General features: G+C 37.5%; 1 protein-coding gene across 7 annotated transcripts in view; it reads left to right on the forward strand.

Moving 5' to 3' along the window:
* The window catches only part of RAPGEF4 (Rap guanine nucleotide exchange factor 4), a 152,174-nt gene that overhangs the window by 102,907 nt on the left and 28,746 nt on the right, over positions 1-20,521 (forward strand). For 6 of the 7 annotated variants that reach the window (XM_051787373.1, XM_051787374.1, XM_051787375.1 and 3 more), the window contains 11 exons: positions 1,485-1,569; positions 5,001-5,061; positions 5,609-5,685; positions 6,808-6,954; positions 8,234-8,349; positions 11,393-11,481; positions 13,702-13,780; positions 18,180-18,330; positions 19,618-19,706; positions 20,146-20,176; positions 20,418-20,496. In XM_051787373.1, the coding sequence (XP_051643333.1) occupies positions 1,485-1,569; positions 5,001-5,061; positions 5,609-5,685; positions 6,808-6,954; positions 8,234-8,349; positions 11,393-11,481; positions 13,702-13,780; positions 18,180-18,330; positions 19,618-19,706; positions 20,146-20,176; positions 20,418-20,496 (1,004 nt within the window). The remainder of the gene's footprint in view (positions 1-1,484; positions 1,570-5,000; positions 5,062-5,608; positions 5,686-6,807; positions 6,955-8,233; positions 8,350-11,392; positions 11,482-13,701; positions 13,781-18,179; positions 18,331-19,617; positions 19,707-20,145; positions 20,177-20,417; positions 20,497-20,521) is intronic. The other variant, XR_007904528.1, reaches the window with a different exon arrangement.

Consider the following 20,521-nt stretch of genomic DNA (forward strand, 5'->3'; position numbering starts at 1 on the left):
AAGTCTTCATCAAGATTCTTTTGTAAAAAGATGCAATATAACTCCAGAGTGACATGGCTGGGTACTCCCTGTACCTCACACATCATATAGACAGACTGTTGAACCAGGCGGTGATTAGGCAGAAAACCTATAGAGCATAATATTTCTTCATGTGGCTTTCCTGATCCTCTAGATGAGAGTCTCCTTAATACTGACATTTCAGGAGGAAAACTTCTATCAGGAGGGTTCGTTGTAACCTTTGTTTTAGGGCTGTCCAAAGATTCACTTGTGTTGTTAACTCTTTTGACATCACACTGCAGACAGCAGGGTTTGGAACTGTGCCTGTTCTTAATGGCAGAGCATATAAACCTTCTCCTTTGGAACTCCTGCCGCCAACTGGACTTCCTGTACCCCATTTCCTCATGTCCTAAATTCCTCCTCTCTCCCTTCCTATGACTAGGTGGCTCTTTTCTTCTGTTCTTGGCCCACTGGATTAATTACCTGTATTCTGCTTTTCAGAAATCTAAACCATATTTTTTGAAAGGACTTAGTCCTATAAAAATTACTTGGCATAATGCTTTAAAGGATTATGTAACTCCAGTGTGTGGTCGGAAATTATATCACAGGAGAATTTGTCCTTTTAGAAAATGAAGTTGTATTAGACACTGTAACTAAGGAGAAGCTTGTGAGTGGGAAAAAGATTAGGATCTACTCACAAGGTCCTACAACTCCTTCTCTTGAGTACTGTTTATTAGATCCTCTAAAGCATGTCCACTACACTGCAGTCCCCTCAGTATTTGTGTCCTTCTTAAGCAATCAGAAAATTTTGTGGTGCATAGGCTACAGAAATGCTACTATTTCAGTCACGGTGGCAGCCTTGTTACTCCTTGTCCTGTAGGAGAATTATTCCTTCATCAATGGCAGCTTCTTGTATTTTTCGGTGAGAGAAACTGAAACTACTGAATGGTTCCTATTTACCTTTGTGGCTACACAACAGCACTCAGCACTAACTGTATAGGAGCTGTTTGTTGTAGTCCAGGATGCACTGCTGCCTCTCCAATTTGTTCAGCAGAAATTCACACACTCCTTTACAAACCACTACTACTATCTGTTTGCTACAACTAATTAGTGCTGCATGTGAAAAATAGTACATGTCCCACACCCAGGAGTTCTTTTGAAAGGAACAAATTTTTATGTACCATTTCTGATTTATGTGACCATTTTACATATAGAACACTTGATTTAATCAGGAAAACTGCCTAATCAGGATCTCCCTAAGGTGGTTGCCATGGCTGCTGCTTGGTGTCATTCTGGTAGCATTCACAGAGCTTCCATCCTTTGTGTGTTTCAGTCCTCCACCCAGAAACATCACTGAGGCTCCATTTAGTGAGGATGTACCCTTCAGTAGACAGTACAGCAGCATTTTGTGTTGTTCTGTCCTTCTCTGAAGCATTTCTTTTGGACATTTATTGCATTTTGCTATCCCTTTTATCTTCTCTCTGTAGGCCCGGCCAGAGAACTGTAGATGACTTAGAATTTATATATGAAGAACTTCTCCACATTAAGGCCTTATCTCATCTTTCTACCACAGTAAGTAATTTTAAAAGTTATAATTCATCACCAAAGGAAAGGCTGAATTTTTACTTCTGGTGTTTTTTAGAGTTGGAGAGCCCATAACCATTTCCATTTATACTTCCCATGCAAAGAAGTTATTCCATCTGGGAGGAACACTCAAGCACTTTGTAATGTAGATTCTCTTTTGGATATCAGATATAATTCTCTTCATATATTTCTGCACAGCTGCTATTTCACTCACTTAGCACAGGTGCTGCTGTCTGCATCCATCCGAGTTTAAATGAAGATGTATGCAATCTGACTGGACACCCAGGATTGTGGTGCTACTGAATTTTGCAGAGTTGATTTCTCATCTGTAAGGAGTCTTGGCTTGAACCAGTTAGGAGGAGGAATTACACTGTGCAGAAAGGTACATCCAGCGGTTCTTGGTGGTTTGAATTTGGTCACTGAGTGAAGGAAAGCTCATCAGATCAGACAGTCTCTCTGGGTGGTCAAGAACAGTGCAGAGAACCACAAATAAATGAAATGGAGAAGAGAATGCGTCTTTGTAAAGTCTCACCGTTGTTGACACACTGTGTAGGTAACTAAAACAAGATAAATAACGCTTCTGGTCTCAGCAGCATGTGGATGCTTTCAGAAAAAGGAAACCAGTCAGAAAGTAGATCTGTGTTTGACAGTAGCTTCTTTGGAAGCACTTGATATTTTCAGTAATTCTCAGTTAACTTGGGCAGGTGCAGCTAATTATGAAACTGCATTACAGAAAGACAGTACTTCATGCAAGTATGTAACACCTGAGCAGTGTTTTTCAAAAAAAAATAGGCATCCAGAGTTTGTATCTGAATTACAGAGGTGTTAAGGAAACTTTCCAGTTTGACCATTCATGAGACTCTCTGGCAATCACACTCCCAACACCAGAGACTTTCACTGCTGGGACCGAAGCCCCTTCACAGCAGGCAGCTCCAGTGAACCTTTCTGGTTCAACCCCAGATTTCCCAGTGGAGTCACAGATGTCTCATTCCATAAAGCAGTTTATTCACAGTGCAGTAATACAGAAACAGCTTGAGCTGGTGCCTACGAGGAGGGACCCCCAACAAAGGGGGTTTTATCTCCTCACAGTCCAAGCCATGTAAGTCTTGCGCTTCCTCCTGTGTCCTCCACTCCTGCTTTTTCTCTCAGTATCCATTTACCTGGCTGGCACCACCAGTTTTCATGACCTTTGCTATGCAAAGGGTGGCAGTTCACAGCCTCTTGTCTCAGGCTCCCACCCAGAGCTCAATCTGCATCTCAGTCTGTGTCACTTACTGCATCTTGCAAACCTGCACCAGATGTGTTCCTCAGCATGGGAACAGCCATCCAAAATCCTTAAGCATCCCTGAGATGTAGGGAAAAAAGTATTTAAAGACTGCTGTAAGATCCAGAAATTACCATTTAAAGGTTAAACAAAAGAAACTACCCAAGACAGATACTGAGAGGGAGTGGAGAACGCCCTCAATACTGCATTTATAACCCTGAACAAAAAAATCCGAAACACTAAATATTTTCAGCTCTGAAGAAATTCAGACTTGAGGTCAGAATCCACAGGAAGTAGCATATAGAACAAGTAGGGTAAATGATACAAACTGCAAGAAATACTTGGCATTTTGAATTACAGTTGATTCCATGTTTTTAGTAAGAATCTGGAAATGCCATCCTATTACACATGCATCATGAACTAAAGCAGAGGACAGAAACCATAACTAGTCTTTAGAGGAACAACAGACAGCATTGCTTCTATGAACCAGAAGATTGTTGGTCAATTGACTTGAAATGAAATTAAATTTTAATTTATTTTAAGCAAGGCATAATTCCTGAAGTAATAAGTTTTCTAGACATCCACAAACAGCAGGAAATAAAATGGATAAAATTCAACTCACATGATGGTGAACTAATCCTTGCTAAACCTGTGAAGTTAATGTATGAATGAAAAACAATTATATAATACAGTGTTAAAAACAAATTTTTGGCTTCGTCAAGAGGATTCCTTCACTGCAGAGGCAAATGACTGAATCAACTGAGAAGACATCTAGGTGGATAGGAATGCTCTCTGCAATGTGCAGAGCAGTGTTAATGGGGCTGTATTGCCTGTCCTTATGAAAGCATTGCCTTTGAGCAGAGGTTATAAAAGGGTTTGGTGAGGTGTTATAGAAGTCACAGGTCTGTGTGTTTGCTGATCAGTGTGCTTAAAAAACCTGTCCAGACACCTCTATTTATCTCTTTTCTTCTCCAGGCTGCAAACAGGCAGTGCTTTGCGCTAGCTGTCAGGAAAGAGTTCTGGGAGACGTGGCTGGTGCAGTATGTTTGTGCCTGAGCAAAGGTTTGAGTGGGTGCACAGGGGTGCCTGAATTTGTCCACCCATCTTGGGAGATGCAGCCACCAGACTCTCATCTGGATTGTATCCAGAATTTGAGAGTTCCTTCCCAAGTTTTTCTTCATCGCCTAAATTTTTTTTTCTATTTAAACAGTTGAGAGAATGGTGCAGAAATGCTACTAGTAAATATATGGTGGAGCCAGCTTTTGATCTGTATTTGGCACAGTTAAGTTACATGGTAGTACCTTTGAAAAAGGGATTGTCACAAGCTGACATTCTCTGAATACAAGAATTTGCTTGGAAATTTGCCTCCAATTTGCCTTGGAGTCTTGTTGCTTGTATGAAGAGATACGTAAGGCACATAGAAAAACTCAGAATCTTATGAGGTTCCCAGTGCTACTGCTATTTTGTGAAAGTAACACTAACAGTGTTTACAGTGACAAAAAGCAGTTGTAAACAGTGTCTCACTAGAGGCAACTGCCCAGTCAGTTGTAGGAGCCAATCACACAGCAACACAAACCCAGTGAGGAGCAGGCTGACACCAAGGGCACCATCATGTTCTCCAGTTCGTGGAAGAGGTAGTGAGGTGGATGTTTTGCCTGGAAAGGTGTCAGGCAGAGAGGAGACTCAGCAGGTCCAAGTGGCTGTGCCTCACAGCTTGACACAGCAGAAGCAGCCAGATTTACATCAGTAAGGGGAAGGGTACTGATTTCTCAGGGAAAACAAGGAATATTTCCATGGAGTAACTGTCAATCACTAGCTATCTTCTGTAGCAGATCACTATTACCATTTGAATTTTTCTGTCATGTTAATTGTTGATAATCATTTCACATATGTGTGTATGAAGAAACATGCAGAGACCCGTATCTTAAAGATGCCCTTGTCTGAGCCATTTGGAGCCAGGAAATGTGTGCTCTGTAAAGCCAATCAGTAGGAATTAGGACATCAAGTGAAGCAGACCATTGCCTGGCTGCATGGCTCTGAATGACTGATGAATGATGCAGAGGGAAGAAAAGCTGCAGTTGGGCTATGTGACTTCCTCTCAGCAGGAGGAATAAGACACATATAAAAACTATAATTTCTCTCTCTTTATTTTAAGGTAAAGCGAGAATTAGCAGGTGTCCTCATTTTTGAGTCACATCCCAAAGCAGGAACGGTCTGTAAGTAAATGGAGTCCTATCAGATCTTCTTTTTCATCTGTGGCATGAGCATTTAAATTCTTAATGTTTAGATGACAAGAGGAAAACTTGGATGCACTCTTCAAACTTGATTGGCACTTAGTGTTTAAAACCTAGGGTAGTAGGTGTTGGCTTAGTCTGTTGCCAAGTGCAGGAACAGTACCAAAACTAATTCTGTATCTTGGTTGAATGTATATATCCCTTAAAATTTTGGTGGTTTTTTATCTAGAATTTTTGATTGGACTAGTCTCTGTTTAAAGTGTATTTTAATATTATCCTATATTAAAAAAACCTTGCTGTACAAAGTGAAGGATTTAAAATGTAAGATTACTCAGACCTGTAATACTGAGAAGCTTTATCAAATGAATGTCAAATTCAGAGTTGCTTTTAAAATCATAGTATGCCCTTTTACAAGGTAGATATTAATATGACTGTAGAGTTACCTTGAATTTTACTGAGTGCAGAATCTGGCCCATTTATATTTTGAATAACTATATTCTCATCATAAAATCTTTTCTCTCTCTTGTAGTATTTAATCAGGGAGAAGAAGGTACTTCTTGGTACATTATCCTAAAGGGATCAGTAAACGTAGTCATTTATGGCAAGGTATTTTTTTCAGAAGCTATTTCATATGATTGTTATTATTGAAATTGTAAGAGTAAACTTTGAAGGAATACAGTTTAATTTAGAGCAAAATTGCTTTGTCTGACAAAACAAACAGAATGTAATTTTATTAAGAATTGATCCAGTGGTTTCACTGATTATACTTCCAATTGATTGCTCTATAATTTTGGGATATATTACACGGTTTCTAAATGTAATCCATCAGAGTTACATCAGTTCTTTAGGACAAAGCAATTTGCTGGAATTTGGTGAATTGCCAGACTTCTGTCTCATGGAGGTTTTTACCCTGTCCCTTTACTGTGATATTGTCATGCATTTGTATGACTAACTTTCCTCATATGTGTCAGGCATGTCTGACAGAAGTACTGCTTTGTGGCTAGTGGTTCTCAGGTTGGATGAACTCTTCCAAATTTATGCCAGCTCTTCATTTTACTTAAGCTGTAGACCAGAAAGCATCTCTACTAAATTCTTGCTTACGAGAGAGATTTTTCAAAGCAAAAAAAATAGGATTTTGCTACACAGAAATCCCTTGAGTCTTTAAAAATCCTTACTTTCCTATTGATTTTTTGTTTTGTGACTGTGAATCGTCCATTTGAATGCCAAGCATTTCACCAAAATCTAGCACAGGGCCTAGGTGCACAGTCTGTTTCTAAGTGACCCATATTTACCTATATTTTTTACATCACTGGGTGGGCCAGATTCTCTGTTACTATAAATTGGAGCAAGTGGAGCACTGCTGATGTACACCAGCTGAGGATGTGTTGTTATATGTTACTTCTGCAAACTTGATTTTATTTTGTATGGCCTCTCTAAATAAAAAACAAAACACTTAACAACTTTCTGTCTTGAGCAGGACTGGAAGAATCCTTCAAGCTGAATGTAATTTCAGAGAACAAGCCAATTCTTTTCTATTCTTGCCTTTCTTTAGTAATAGTAATAACCAGTTATCAAGTATTGTTTCCTAGTCATTATTCTGGCTGTTGATTTCCTGCCAAATAGATTTGTTTTGGTATTTGATTGTGAAGTCCAGTGTTTGTACGAGGACTTTCAATAGAATCCAGAGTAATGATGGGTTTCTGCATGTAAATGTTTTGCTCTGTGCAGGGTGTGGTATGTACCCTACACGAAGGAGATGATTTTGGCAAGTTAGCGCTTGTGAATGATGCTCCCAGAGCAGCATCCATTGTACTGCGAGAAGACAACTGCCACTTCTTGAGAGTAGACAAGGAGGACTTCAACAGGATCCTTAGGGTAAGAGCTACCCCAACAGCGTGATATCAGAACTTGCAAATTTTTTTAGAACCTGTCTTATTTCTATGAATATATTGATGTTGATAACCTTGTTTGAAGTATCCCTAATAATGGAACAGAGATGTAACAGTCTAGAAGATCAAGTAAAGAATATATTCATTGCCTGTCCTCATTTTCTGTTCCTAACTCCGACATGAAAATGGGACCAAATGGAATCTTCTGTCTCATATTTCTGTGATCTAGAGTTCACCCTGCTCGGTTTTTCCTTATGCTGCCCAGGATTTCTGGGTCATATTCCATCCAAATATTGAAAAAAACCAAGATCATCCATTCTCCCACACAGGTTATGTCAGGTACCTTAATCTCAATGAATTTAAGGCAGAATCAGTTGGCAAATTGAGTAAGTTACAGATAAATACACAGATGTCTTTATCAGAAAACTCTAGGAAGATATTCCCAGACTAATTTTACAGTTGTTCACTTTAGGGCGAATGTGTTCCAAAGTCCAATTGTAATTCAGTAAATACAAGCTCTTTTGTGTCCATTCATAGGATAGCAAGTCACAGGTAATGTCATCCTGTATTTAAACCTATATATGCCCAATATTGCAGCAATAAAACCAGTCCAGACAGAGTACTCCACTGGAAAAATTACATAAGACTGTGATTACTGTACAAAAAGGAACAAGGATCCCATTGGCAGTAAGGCTTGGTTGGCCATGGAGACTTACAGCTGATTAAGCTTTGGTCAATACTTCAGAGAAGATCCAAGTCCATGGTCTTACTGATTTTTACCTGTGTTTTTTGAATACACATTATATTTAATTTTTTTTCTTTTTCTACTATGACCTGGTAGTAGAAAATGAACAGTTTACTGAGCTAAAATGTACTGTTCTTACATGCTATTTACTCTGTTTTTTTAAGCGAAAAGTCAGATTGTAGGTAATAATATTCGTATATAAAAGTGGGGATAGAGATTATATTACATTTGGAAAGTTTTGGGGAGACTCTGTTTTTTAGAAAACTTGTTTTTTATTTCACACAGATGGAGATTTTTCACATCATTCTTGCTCTAGTCCCTCCCACAATTGTCATCCTCCTCCCCCAATGCCAGTGCTTCCTTCTTCATCCTGTATATGAGGAAAACAGAATAAAGACAGATAAATACAGGGGGAAAGAACCAACAGCAGTCTTCATGTTTGAAAGTCATGCACTTTGTCAGAGTAACTAATCAACCAAATTAAGTGCAGTTACATTATTAAAAGTACCTTGTCTTGCAGGATGTGGAAGCAAATACAGTAAGACTCAAAGAACATGACCAAGATGTCTTGGTGTTGGAGAAGATCCCAGCAGGAAACAGAATTTCTAATCAAGGAAATTCACAGCTGCAGCACAAGTATGTTTTCATTCAATAGTGCAAGTGTCAGACAATTATTAACCTTTTAAATGGTGTTATTATCCAAACAATAGCATATTCCCTTTCTGTGTTAGAATGCAGTGCATATAAAGTTTGCTTTTTTTTTTAATCATCGGTTGATCACATGCTCCATACTGGATAATATATCCATTTCTTGCAGCACACCAGCTCTATGTCTTTACACAGTAATTCTCTGAAGATCTCACTGTACATACTTACCTCGTGTAATAATTTCTAAGTAGTCTAGGCAGAGAGAATGATGAAACCCTACTAAACTGAGCTACTGTGTAAAAGATGTGAGGAAAATACACTGTTTTATTGTTAAGTACAGATATTTTTAGTTTGGATTTTGAGCTCTGGATTCTAATAAGAGTTTACTAGGTACAATTTGTACACAAAACAAAGATCTCATGCAATGAAAGTTGCAGAGCTTATCTTACACAATAGGTTAGCACTGTAATAACAATATTCACTACATTTTCCTTACTTTCTTACTGAAAGGGAAAAAGTACAATTCTGTTTGGATACTACTGTGATAAGAGTAGAGTGAGGCTATTACCATTTCAAATGTTGGTAAAACCCCTAAAGGCTTTGTAAATGCATTATTTGCAAATGGATGTTTCTTCAGAAACATTCAAAGAACTTCAACAAAATAAGCAACAAGAAGTTTTGAATCCTTCTCCCTGAACCTCACTTTTTCTCAAAGAAAGAGCCAATTTACTGTGAGGTTTTTTGGGTACACTTTTTATCTCATCTGGGATTTCATATACCTATTTTATCTGCATAACTGAATGCAAAGATTTATAAAGATCTGTGAAAGTTGAATAAACCATTCCTTGCATTTTATATACACATTTCACATATTTCGGAAACTGCCATTTCATCTTTCACTTGATCTGTTAGAAGAGCGATCTATTGTACTAGGAAAACAAGTACTCTTACACAAGTTTGTCTAAATGAGGGGAACCTGACTGTAGCCAGTGGATTTGCATCAGCAGCTGCAATACACAGCAACTTGGTCTTGGGTCTGAGGCATTCTTCATGGTTCCAAAAGTGAAAGTTTCATTTCAACATATTTAAAACACTGCCTTCCTTGCAAACGCTTTGCACCAGCATTATTTGTGTTATTTAACAGTTTGTTCTTCAGACTTTGATAAAAATAGCCAGAAAAGTTTATGGTAGATTGTTAAGTTAGGCTGTATTTTAGGTCTTACATTCCAGGAATATTTTCAGGTAAAGCTCATTTCTGAGCTTTACCTGAAATTTCATTTCTGTAAATATTTTATTCATTTGGTCAGCTTTTGGGGGCTATCAATGCTGTTAACAATGACAAATAGACATAATCTACCCAAAAGAGGAAGTTGCCTTGAAAGTTCACTGTCTGCTTTTCACCAGTCAGATTACTTTGTTAATAGTGTGTTGGCAGTGTCTTTTTGTTTAAAGTGTTTCGAAATGAGTTCAACTGGGTTTGAAGATGACATTTCTTTTGTTTCTTTTCTTAGTAAATAGAGTAAGTGGCTGCATTTATGCAGAGTCCAAATCAAAGTTCCTGATGTTTTTTGGTTTCCAGATGTCTTATTGGAATGTGTTAGTTGAGTGTTTAGTCCTTTTGAAAATCACTGTGCCCAAAACAGAGGCCTAACAGGGACCTCTTCTCAGGAAGAAACTAATTTTCTTCATCTCAGCCTTGGGGAAAACTTCACTTTGGCAGCAGATTCTCTCAGTTACCGTTTGGATTCCACTGCTTCCTCTACGGAGACGTAGCTCCTACATAGCTCCCCGAGCCATGCTTTCAAAGAGTGACAGTTTCACTTGGAAGGACTAGCTCTGAAGTTACCACTCCCAAGATCTAACTCTTTATGGGTGATCACACTCATGCAGGATGAATTCGGCAGCCCTGCAAGTCACTTCACTGTTCATTTTCACTTTCATATTCAGAGTACTGCAACCTGTGATTTCTCTGCTTCACTCACTTAGATACTTGGTTAGTATCTCTGTGAGAATGTGCACTGGCTTAACAAGTGTTTGTGTTCTTGGGACATCAATACAGTTTTTCCAAAGGGATTGGCAAGTAAAAGAACTGTGACGGTCAGTGCTCAAAGTGAGGAGGAGCTCCCAGGAGCTCAGCTCCACCACTTATTTCTCAGCAGGAGCAGAGTATCTTCACTTCTCAGGGTTTTTCCTTTCTTTTTTTTTTTTTTTTAAGTTTCATACTTTATCAGTTGAATTCCAAAAAAAAAAAAAGAAAAAGAAAAAAATGCAAAGATTGAAAGAATGTAGGGAAAGATAAAAAATATCTGATCTGCAAGAAAAGAAACAAAAAAGGATGACAGGACAAGTTTTGCAATATCATATGATATTCTGCTAGTACTTAAAATCTTGCCAGTGTTTTTGCATGAAGCAAAAAACCCTGGATATTGCACTAGTTCTCTCACCTCCCTAAATTAACTCCAGGAAATGGTACAATCCTAAGTTTATCCACTTGAAACACTTACATACTTTCTTACTTCAGCTATGTAAGGCATTGCACAAATTTGAAGATACAGTGGGCTATTTCATTATCTGCCCCCACCTTCTCAGACCAACCCCTGTCAGTGATGCTGAAGGAAGCTGTTTCCTTGCTCTGGCACTAATACGCAGCGGTTCTTATTTCATGCTCATAGAATGAAGCATTTGCTATTTATTCTCAGTGGAGGAGCATTTCTGCTTGCACTTCCCCAAGTTTGCACCAGTGCAGCTATGTGATTGTGGTATAATTGTGGTAGTGTTATACTGGAGTACTTGTGCAAGGAGGAGGCTGTCATCTCACACTCCCTGGCCAGGGTGGAGAATGTTATTGCTACTATTTTACAGGGGAGAAGCCAACAATGTTGTGAGTGGTTTTGTCCTAAGCACACAGAGATTCTGGTCGGAGCAGGTATTCGTACTCTGGCGCTTGGCATTCCTGGTCTTCTTGCTCACAATTATTTCTTGATTAGCTGTTTTGCCCATGAGATGCTAACTTCTTCTTTCCCTCCCTCAGGTATATTGTGATGTCAGGAACCCCAGAGAAAATTTTAGAGCACTTTCTAGAAACTATGAGGCTTGAAGCAACTTTAAATGAAGCAACAGGTATCAAAAGCTATTTTATTATTACTGCGTAAGAGGGACTTGCTGGGGGAACACTGCAATGTCATGCTTTGAAAAGTGGTAGTTTTTCCCACAATGAGAACTATCAACTACTCTGAAACAATCCCAAGAAAACCTAGGAAATATGGAATTAAAGATAACAATCCACTCCTCGAAGCCTGCTCTATCATATTTGTACTTTAAGGACATAATAGAACAGCAAAATCCTCCGAGGTGCCAGACCACTAGTTATGACTTTAATTAGTCTACAACTATAAGGCCAGGATAGAGCACACAATAATAATAGTACTCATACTTTTTGTTCTGGATATCACTTAATCCTGTGAATTAGCTTGGTACCTCGAGACGTTGCATTATATGTTCTCAAATCTTCATATCACATTTAAGGTATCACAATTTAAATTCCTTGTTTCTGATACTTTCCCATTTGCAGGGAAAGAAAAATTGTTACTAAAAGGAGAAGAACTTAGCACACCATGGGCTGAGTGCCAAGAATGCAGGTTGCAGCATCTGCACTTAATAGGTGGCTTTTCATTAGTGTAAAGACAACAGAGAATTTACATCTAGAGATATAGATATTTGCTGACTTACTATTAGTAAGTATTGTAATTTCTAAAATGACACAAAAAATCCTCATAATTTTGATAAAGTAATGCCGAGACTTGTGTATTACGCTACATAATACTGCTTTTCCAAGTTATTTTTACATTGCAGAAGTATATATTCAAAGATGTTCTTAAATCCAGTTAATCTGTTATTGACCTCGTAGTATAGGAGAAACTTGTACAGTGGTCCCTAAACGGTGGAATAATTGAAAAATTACAGAAATCTTTTTAAAGTGTGTGTTTTAACTATTTCAAAGACAAAAAAATTTCCTTTTTATTTTTATTAGGATGTTATATTCATGTTTATTAAGGATTACCATCAATATTAATCTTTAAGCTTGCAACTTTTTTATCACAAGTTTATTATGCGCAGTATGTACATAGTATACATTTTTCTAAAGCAAATAATTTTTAAAATATTTTAAAACTTTTCACCAAAACATTTCATTACAAGATTACACCTATATCCTAATGCAATACAAAGTGTCACAGTTCACAGTGTTACTTTTTGTATGTAGCATCTCAGAGTGCTGGAAAATTGAATTATTGGTTTATGCATTCCTTTAATGTAAGAATATGTAAAAACCAGTTTGCTCTGGATATTACACAAAGAAAAAGTGAGAGAAAACTCATCCTTCCAGATGTGAATTTTGTCAACTGAGAGATATTTTCATATATGAATTATAGGAGTGGAAACAGTGATGTAATATTATATTACACAGTTATCTCACCATATTTTTTCTGCCATCCCTTACTTACAGTGTTTATAAATGTTTCTGTTATCTCAAAAGCTGCACTGTAGAAATTATACCCTGGGGTATTGTGTTTATTGTTTCTCAATGATTCCATATAAGCCTGCCAAACTTATTCTGGCCTCTGCAGCCAGGCTTTATAAATCCTTGTTGTTGTCACAAATACAGAGGCAAGGCAAGCTGGGATTTACACTGGTGCTACCACAGATCATTTTAATAGAAAAAAACAACTTGCTGTTTTTTGCCAGAGAAAATGTCAATCATATTGTTTATGTATGTTTTAATGTAAGTGTAGTGGCTATGATACCTTTGAATCAGAATAAACCCAGAAATTTGACTATCCATTTACTTCTTTTAAGCATTCTTCTTGTTGGTAGGAAATCAGCTAAGAATTAAATTATTTGCCTTCTCCTGTGTAGTATACACTAAATCTGCTGTCTGATATTGTATTTCCTAAAACCAAATGTAGCATGTCTGTTTAGGTACACAGGTGTGACAGGCCTGATTCTTTTTTGCACAAAACTTACACTTGTACAGAAGTATATCCAAATATTTCACTTAAGCAGAGACTGGGGTTTTTTTGGTATGCCAAATTTCTCTTTGACATGGGCAAATGCCTGTTAATGTAAGTGCAATAAAATTAAAGACTAAAAGCTTAATATTTCAGCTCATATTTGTCCATTACCCATGTTTAAACTTAATGCCTACAAAAAAAGTGCAAATAGACCCCTTTATTATCTGCAGAGGGCTTATAAGATATTTTAGCTGAAAAAAACCTCATCCCTGTGTTCCCTAAGCTGTTTGCAAAGGCTTAATTCACTGTTTTCTTTCTTCTCTTTTCACAGATTCTGTTTTAAATGATTTTATTATGATGCACTGTGTTTTTATGCCAAATAGTCAGCTCTGCCCAGCCTTGATGGCACAATATCCTTTTGTAAGGGAAAAGTTGTCTCTTTAGCTGCTATCCCTATCGGTGATGAGATTGAGCTTCTCTCTCTCAAGAAGTACATCACACTCCATGCAGGCTGTGCCTTGTGGGTTCTCAGTGTCAGACTAACAGCTGTCCATAGCTCAACAACTCTGAAAGGGAGAGTGTATACCCATGATGAGATACGGTCCCAGACCATGGAAACCGTAACGTTCCTCTGCTCATTCCTATTCCAAGGAAAATAAATGTACTGTCCCTCCACCGTATAAATGAAATTACATAAAAGTTTGGGTTACCCTTCCTGTATCCTTCCTGTCTTTCTTGGTTTTTGCTGAACTAGAGCATCTACATTTTAGCTGGGGTAACTATGTCTTGGTGATTTCAGTGGCCCACTTTATGAATTACAGGCTGCAAACTGCCTCAAGCAAAAGGTTGCTTAAACTCATAGAATAATGGGTAAGTAGTTCCTAGGTGCTGTCACATAATACTTATGAATAAAAATAGTGATAATCTATAAGAATAGCCTATAGCAAATGCAAACAAACTGTGAAAAACTTCAATGGCGTGTGAATACTAGGAGATTAAATCTTTCAGTGGAGAACATCAAGAGCTGGGGTGATTCTCATACTGTCTGCATGTTTTACAGGAGTCTGTGAAATGTCCATCTGTCAATTACTGCCAGGTTATTTAGTTTGGAGAGCTGTTGTGCACTGAGAGTTTTCCTTGTGCACAGTGACTTGAAGCTATCAAGTGACTGGAGCATTAAATAAACATATAATATTTTGTGTTTTATAGAATTCTGACAGGGGCATAATAACTTCAATTCCCTATTTATTTGTTTAGAATCACATTGGTGTGAAAGTGTGCTTTCCTTGAAGCTCAGCAGGGCGAGTGACATCTGGGAAAGCTCACCCCCTGAAACCACAAAATAGAGCATCGTGTCCTTGTCTGGCAAGCTTGAGAATCCATTTGTGTTCCTCCTAGCAGGAACAGTAATTGTTTTTAAAACCTTTGGACCCATGAAACTGGTCTGCAGAAAATTGTTCATATACTTGAAACACATTTTCCAAGATCACATTGTTTTGGATATCAAAGGTATTATAAAATGCTGTTGCTGACAGCTTTGAGAGGGGAAGAAAGGGCAGCACTTTTAATGGTTTTGGGGGTTTTTTTCCATGATTTATCTAGTCATATTTTTCAGTCAGTCCATTTGATATTCAGACTTGTCTAGCCTCAATTATAATAGTATACATCTGATATCCAATCAGACCCGTAAGAAAAATATACCTTATTGTTTATAGGGGAAAAGTGTTTCTGAAAATCAAAGTGATAGTGACACTTAAAGATAAATATTCATTTGTGATGAAATCTATTCTGGAGAGGAGGCTAAGACCATGGTCTTAAGTGGATCATGGCAGGCATCGTGCTAATTCTTTTCAAAGAGGAGGAGACCTGGATGTCACTGGTATCCTGCTGCTTTAGTGTCAGCTTTTCCTAGAACTGAATTATTGTTTATTTGGTCTGTTCCGAATATGGAAAAACTAACTGTGCTTTGTTGATTGTACCACTGAAATTTATTGTTAGAGTTGAAAGGTTCCTAACAAAGCTCATCTTTTTTGAGCAAAATCACTCCACAAAAATGTTTGCTGGTGCTATGAGACTAAGGAGAAATGAATTATGCTCAATGAGGAAATTAAAACAGAAAAAGAAGGAGAAGAAAGGTGATTTGTTTGGCAACTTTTTGCTTCAGCTCCCAATTTTGAATCAAAACAGGTCTATTTTCTTACACTCACAGTAGCTGGAAGCATGCAACTGTGAGTAGAGCTACACCACTGTAGTGCTTTCAAGCACAGTACAGGGTATGAACTGTTTGGAGTTTCACTTCCTTTACAGCAGCATTTTGTTGTCTGTAAGTTATTTTAATCCTGAAAGGAATGGACAGGTGCACCATTTTGTCTCAGTAACATTATTGCTGTCCTTTGGCACACTGGTCTTTTTCAGTCATTAAAGTACATGGGTCCTGCAATATTAAAAAATCACGTACTTCTTTTTTATAGGGAAACAAAGGGTATGCTCCCCCCTCCTGGATCAGTCCTGTGTGTTGGACCAAGGCCCCTGTTTCCCTCTCTTCTTTACAGAGAGGGAAATGGACAAGTTCTCAGAGCTACAGCTTGTCAGAGGGAGGCAGGACAAAGCCCAAAAGAAAACTTGAAATAGAGCAGCACCTACGGAAGTGAACTTGGGTTAGTGCAAGTTTGTGAGCATGTGTGCAGGTGTGCATCTTTAAAGGACCACTATCTAAATACTTACGAAATATAAACTCCTCTTTTGCTCTCTGTAGATGATAGTTCTTTAGCATGCTTCTATATGAGTGTTTTGTGAACCTCCTTTACCATCATGCCAGCAAAATAGTTTGCATTCTACTGCTGATCTTGCGCAGCCCCTGATATAGTTGTTTTCCTACAAAGGGGAGAACAGACTTCAGAGTTGCTTCCATTTCTTAGCATATGTTGGAGATAATTAGAAATATATATATATTGAACTCTAAACATGTTGGTGTTGATAAATATTTTGCAATTATCTGACACTTGTTGCAAGTATACATGATAGTTTATTTCTGATTGCAGTCTGCAGTGAAGCTGCATCCTGTAGGTCCCATAAAAATGTGACAACCCTTCATTGACTTTCCCCATGATAATGTTAATAAAAATCAATATAAATGAGCAGTAAAAATACAGAAAAATACCAGTGCCTGTGGTGAGTCAGTTAATAAGAAAGTAAAAATACATTAAATAATTATAGCATTTGAAAGGTAAATATGGCATGAGAAAAATGACTCAGTAGAATATTAAACTTGCTCCCCAGGGCATTAGAGCACATAACTTACAACATATTATTTACTTCTTAGGACCTTTTGACTTACTGCCATAATTGTACTGATATGTTCAGTTCTCTAGTCATTTTAAACCTTTTCAAATGAAAGTAAAATGCAGATTTCTGAAAGTTTGTCAGTCAAATGAGTGCCCCAGTAACTCTGGTAGCATGTCAAATCCTTCCAGGGGTTTTGGGCAGCAGGATCATTTGGAAAGTGTGAGTTAATACATACTTTTGCCCATTATATTTTATTAGTAGTATTTGTTAGATAAATGCTTCTAAATGAAAAGGTTAAAATAAATATCTTATATAATTTGGATTCTTTGTTAATATTTTTATTTTCTAATTAATATTTCAAAATATTTTGTTAGAACAACTGAAGGTGCACCTTGAAAGGATGCTGGACTTTGCTGTGAATGAGTGTCAGTATTTTATGTGTTTCTGTGTAATCAGGAATAGTATTATTCATAAGAATCCAGAATCAGAATTCTGATATCTGGGAAGCCAAGTTGAAGATGCAGTTGCACTCATTCTGTGCTTACTTCACATTCAGCTATCAGTTTATTGGGAAACAGTTTAAATATATATTGTTATCCTCTGATCAGTGAGAAGTAGACACAAATTGTCATATCCTGTTTCTGCTAGGGATTCTTCATTTTCACAGAGGTTAAAGGCTCAAATTATCTCAGTTTATTGCCCATTGTGCCTTTATTTTTTCTTGGTTTCTTCTTTCAATAAATGTTACTTTTGGCCTTTTACCTATTTGCCTATTTTTGTAATGTTGATACTTTATCATTAAAAAGGTCAATGAAATGTTTCCCCTTTTTTCTTATTGTTCATCACAAAATAACTTTCCCAAAATATTGTGTCCTAAATACGCTTTATTTGATGTAGTAGAAACATCTAATTTCCTCATAACAATGAGGCTACTACAGAATTTATTATTTTACCTTCTGTCTCTATAGTCAGTTTTGCTTGTAAACTTCCAGGTCCCTCTTCCATAATGGGACTGAGGTTCACCTTGAGTTACAATAACTTGTAAAAATAAAAGAAATAACACTGGTAGTTCATTACAGTAGTCTTCGTCAAAAATGAAAAACTGAAATTGTTAATAAACACCAAGTGACATTTTTCTTTTTCTTCAACTGTTTGCAAAGAGGAACAAGGAGATATATCCTTCTTCAGTCTCCGTGGTTAATCCTCTTCTCTGTGGTTCCAAGTGTCATTTCTGTTCTGCTCCCCTACAGCAACCACCTCTGTGGTGGGACTGTGATCATTCCTGTGCTCTTTAGAGAATTCACTGTCTTTTTAATTTTTAGTATGAACGTGAAAGATTTGCGAATCAGTGTGTATATATGTATATATATATATATGTATATATATATATATATTTTTAAAAGTATATATTGGAAAGTTATGTTGGAACACCCTGAAAGTGATTTGTTGGAAGTCAGTTGTTTGTGAATTCATACTGGTTTTGATATTTTCAATCACTAAATATTTTCCTTGACACCATGGCACCTATCATGCCCAGCCTTCTCAGGGTACAGAGCAGGAGAAAATGGATTATGCCCTCAACAATAAAAGGCGAGTCATTCGGCTGGTTCTGCAGTGGGCTGCTTTATATGGAGATTTACTACAAGAAGATGAAGCAGCAATGGCCTTTTTGGAGGTATAAAGGAATAGTCGTATCACTGTACTGAAAAGTACCTGCCAAGCAAGATAAGCTGAAAGCCTGTTCCCAGTCTGCAGAATTCTGTCACAAAGTGAAGAGAAATAGGTCATTTCAAAGTGCAAACTGATAACTCTGTTTTCTCGGTTTTGGCTGCCGACAGTAAATGGAACACAACATGCTTGAACCATTGTTCAAGCCTCTGGACCTCTGAAAATACTGTTGCAGACCCCTTTGAAAGCCCTACTGGGGTAGATTGCTTTATAGCAGTAGATGAATTTGCTTTTTTTAGTATTTACTTGTGAATAGTTACGGAGCGCTACAGGTTGGACTGGAGGGCTGTTTATGCCTGCCTGAGGTGTGCCAGGAAGGAGCTGCAGGGTTGTCACTCTACAAAACCAAAAATCCTTTCCATTTGAAAGAAAACTGTACTACAGCTATTGGAATTTAAGATCTTTGTCTTCAGACCCTTGTAAGTTCTTTGTGGTAGGTGCCATATCCTTGGATTTCTAAGACAAGATGTACTGCCAAAGTCACATTAAGTCATCATGATTACCATTATTATTATATATCGAGTTATGGCACACAATCCCATATGGTAGTGGCTGAATGAAAGTTCTTGCCCCAAAGAGCCTAAAACTGAATCTAAGATAAGAATTAGCAGAGGGGAATAGGGAGGGGCCTTAAGAATGGCAGGCGTCCCACGAGCCCATATGGGAAAGCTTTTCAAGCTTTGGAGACAACATAGTCTTTCATTAGGCCAGAAGTTAAAAGTTAAAGAACAAGCACTAGTTGCAAGCGTGTGGATCCTTCTTTGGGATCCTCCTTTTTATGTAGATGTATCAGGAAGAGTTTTGAGTAGGGTTTAAGAGAGGGTGATATTGCAGCAGACTAGAGTAGCTGAGAGTCAATGACTCAGCAGCAAATGACCACTAAAGACTACAACAGCAGTGAATAAAAAACCCTATTGTGGCAGATTATTTGTGAATTTTATAGCCTTTATCCTTGACAGTCTGAAAATGCAGTTTTTGCACAAGCAGTCAGTGGTTACAGAGTGTGCTAAGGAGCCTCATCAGGCTTCCCTTCTGCATATCTAACTCTTGCTTTAAATCAGCTGGAGATAAACAAGTAGAAGTAATAGAGGGTTGGGCCCAGCATGTGTTCCTCTATGCAGATTATCATTCTTTATAATCATTAAGATATCAGATGTCATCTCATAATCCTCTCTCCTGAGTACTGCTCATTTACCCCTATAGTTATTTAAAGACTATTCTGTATCATTTACAGGAATTTTATGTATCTGTATCAGATGATACTAGAATGATTGCAGCACTAAAGGAGCAACTTCCAGAGCTAGAGAAAATTGTAAAGCAAGTGTAAGCACAGTTTTTGCTTCTTTCCCCCTCCCTGCCCTTTTTCACAGTAAACTGATGAACAAAATTTAACAAAATTTATTGGTTATGTCTATTAAAAAGCCATTGTATGAATGGCTCTCAGTCATACAAGACTGAATGTTTGCATGCAGGCTTGTTTGGATTAATGTCTGTGGCCCTCTCTCTTCCACATCAGTCTTGCAAACAGCAGATTCTCATGGAGAGGTAGACAGAAGTTTATTTCATGCTTACATGAACTTTGTATAATATTTTTTCTTCCTTGGTCATAGATTAACTATGATATCATCTAGTCTTTTCATATATAAATATGAATATGTTGATATTTTAGTTTGACAAGTGGACCATGTTCTGTGGGTGATTTTGTACACATAGTCTTACAGGTAATATTTAATGATATATTCTATGCTTTACCTTTTTATAGTTCTGAAGAACCTAAAGCACCACAAAAGAAGGTAAGATAATTTATTTGTTCACTTCTAAAGTACAGTCTTAAGCACAGCAAATTCATAAGCATCTTCTCTTTAGTAATTATGGATATATTAAAAAAACACATTGAGGAAATAGCTTTTAACATTGTCAAATTTTGCATTGCTACTCTTTTTTCCTGCCATTGATAGGAACTCTATTGTAATTCATGTATAGCACATCATGTTTCTTTTTGCACTGATGTGAATCTCGATGATTCATTTTCAGCACAAAGTTCTTCTGCAGCTGTTCAACACAAGTGATGACAGGGCACAGAAGCGCCAGCCTATCAGGGGCAGCGACGAAGGTGAGTTCCTTCTCTGCAAAGTTTT

The sequence above is a fragment of the Manacus candei genome, unplaced genomic scaffold (assembly GCF_025592945.1).
Source record: "Manacus candei isolate 608988 ecotype Guabito, Panama unplaced genomic scaffold, ASM2559294v1 h1tg000023l, whole genome shotgun sequence".
Lineage (NCBI taxonomy): Eukaryota > Metazoa > Chordata > Aves > Passeriformes > Pipridae > Manacus > Manacus candei.